A 1,447-nucleotide genomic window follows, 5' to 3' on the forward strand; every position below is an offset into this window, starting at 1 on the left:
AACAACATTTGCATCTATATCTAAAACTAACACTAAATTTAAACAGTTTAACAACACCTTAGTATTCTTATAAATGTGTTCTCCGATGTTCTCCTCGTGACATGCATTGGATTTTTCCATTGGATTACAAGAAATTCCGTAATAAGTTTTACTTAATTTTTGTTTGTGCGTTAATTTAATGGTATCGCGGGAAGGCATGGCTAACATGAGCGTTCAAATGATTTGGGTCGTCTGGTTAAAGTAACTCTTTTCAGTTAATTATCGTTTGGTAGTCTCTCAATATATAGCCTTGCTTGAAACAAAACATAACGGTATTAATATAATATGCTTGCTTCAGTTCAGTATCATTGCCATGATCAAGACTTTTCTTTTGCCTGGTAACATGCATGCATTGCTTGAGTTTCCCTTAAGCCTTTCTCTCTGTGAGATATGTTTTGTCTTAAGAAAGAAGACATGCTTTGCGTTGATAAACAAATTTGTTATTTTTAGCTAATAACTAATTAATCTAAGATGTCAACGAAAGAGCAGAAGAAAATTTATGATGAGATTATAGACTCTGTTTTTAAAGATAAAGGTGGAATATCTTTCTTATATGGTTTTGGTGGAACTGGTAAAACATTTCTTTGGAAAGTTTTATCTGCAGCTATAAGGATAAGGAAAGAAATAGTGTTGAATACTGCATCTAGCGGTATAGCCTCTCTTTTGTTAGAAGGTGGCAGAACAACTCATTCAAGGTTTGACATTCTTCTTGACGTTCATGAAACGTCAATGTGCAGAATGTCAAGGTCTTCTGATCTAGGTGAATTATTCCAAGAAGCGAAGCTGATAATTTGGGACGAAACTCCAATGATGAGTAAATACTGCTTTGAGACTTTGGATAGAAGTTTGAGAGATATAATGCGTGATTCAGAAGATAAACCTTTTGGGGGTAAGGTCATTATTTTTGGTGGTGATTTCCGTCAGATACTTCCTGTTATTGTTGGTGCTGGCCGAGAGCAAATAGTTAACTCATCGCTCAACTCATCTTACCTTTGGAATCATTGTAAAGTTTTAAGGCTAACAAGAAATATGAGGTTGTTGCAAAACATAACAAGAAATGAAACCAGGGAGATTGAAGAGTTCTCGAAATGGATTCTTGATGTTAGAGAAGGAAGACTGAATGAGCCAAATGATGGAGTTGTTGATATTGACATTCCAGAAGAATTGCTTATCACAGAAGTAACCTCTCCAATTGAATCGATCATTACTGCAGTATATGGGAATTCGTTACATACTGCCAAGGATGCCAGCTATTTTCAAAGCAGAGCTATTTTGTGTCCTACGAATGATGATGTCAACACTATAAATGACCACATGATATCTATATTAGAAGGTTAGTAATAGTTTTCTGCTAATATTCTCTATATTTTATATCTAAGAATGATTTTTCTGTATTTTTTTAAAAAAA

At 34.2% G+C, this 1,447-nt stretch overlaps 1 protein-coding gene across 1 annotated transcript in view; it reads left to right on the forward strand.

Annotated features, from left to right (window-relative positions):
* The window catches only part of LOC104767418 (ATP-dependent DNA helicase PIF1-like), a 6,076-nt gene continuing 5,139 nt past the window's right edge, over positions 511 to 1,447 (forward strand). Inside the window, exon 1 of the mRNA XM_010491446.1 lies at positions 511 to 1,372. Coding sequence (XP_010489748.1) covers positions 511 to 1,372 — 862 coding nt within the window. The remainder of the gene's footprint in view (positions 1,373 to 1,447) is intronic.

The sequence above is a fragment of the Camelina sativa genome, chromosome 19 (genome assembly GCF_000633955.1).
Source record: "Camelina sativa cultivar DH55 chromosome 19, Cs, whole genome shotgun sequence".
Classification (NCBI taxonomy): domain Eukaryota; kingdom Viridiplantae; phylum Streptophyta; class Magnoliopsida; order Brassicales; family Brassicaceae; genus Camelina; species Camelina sativa.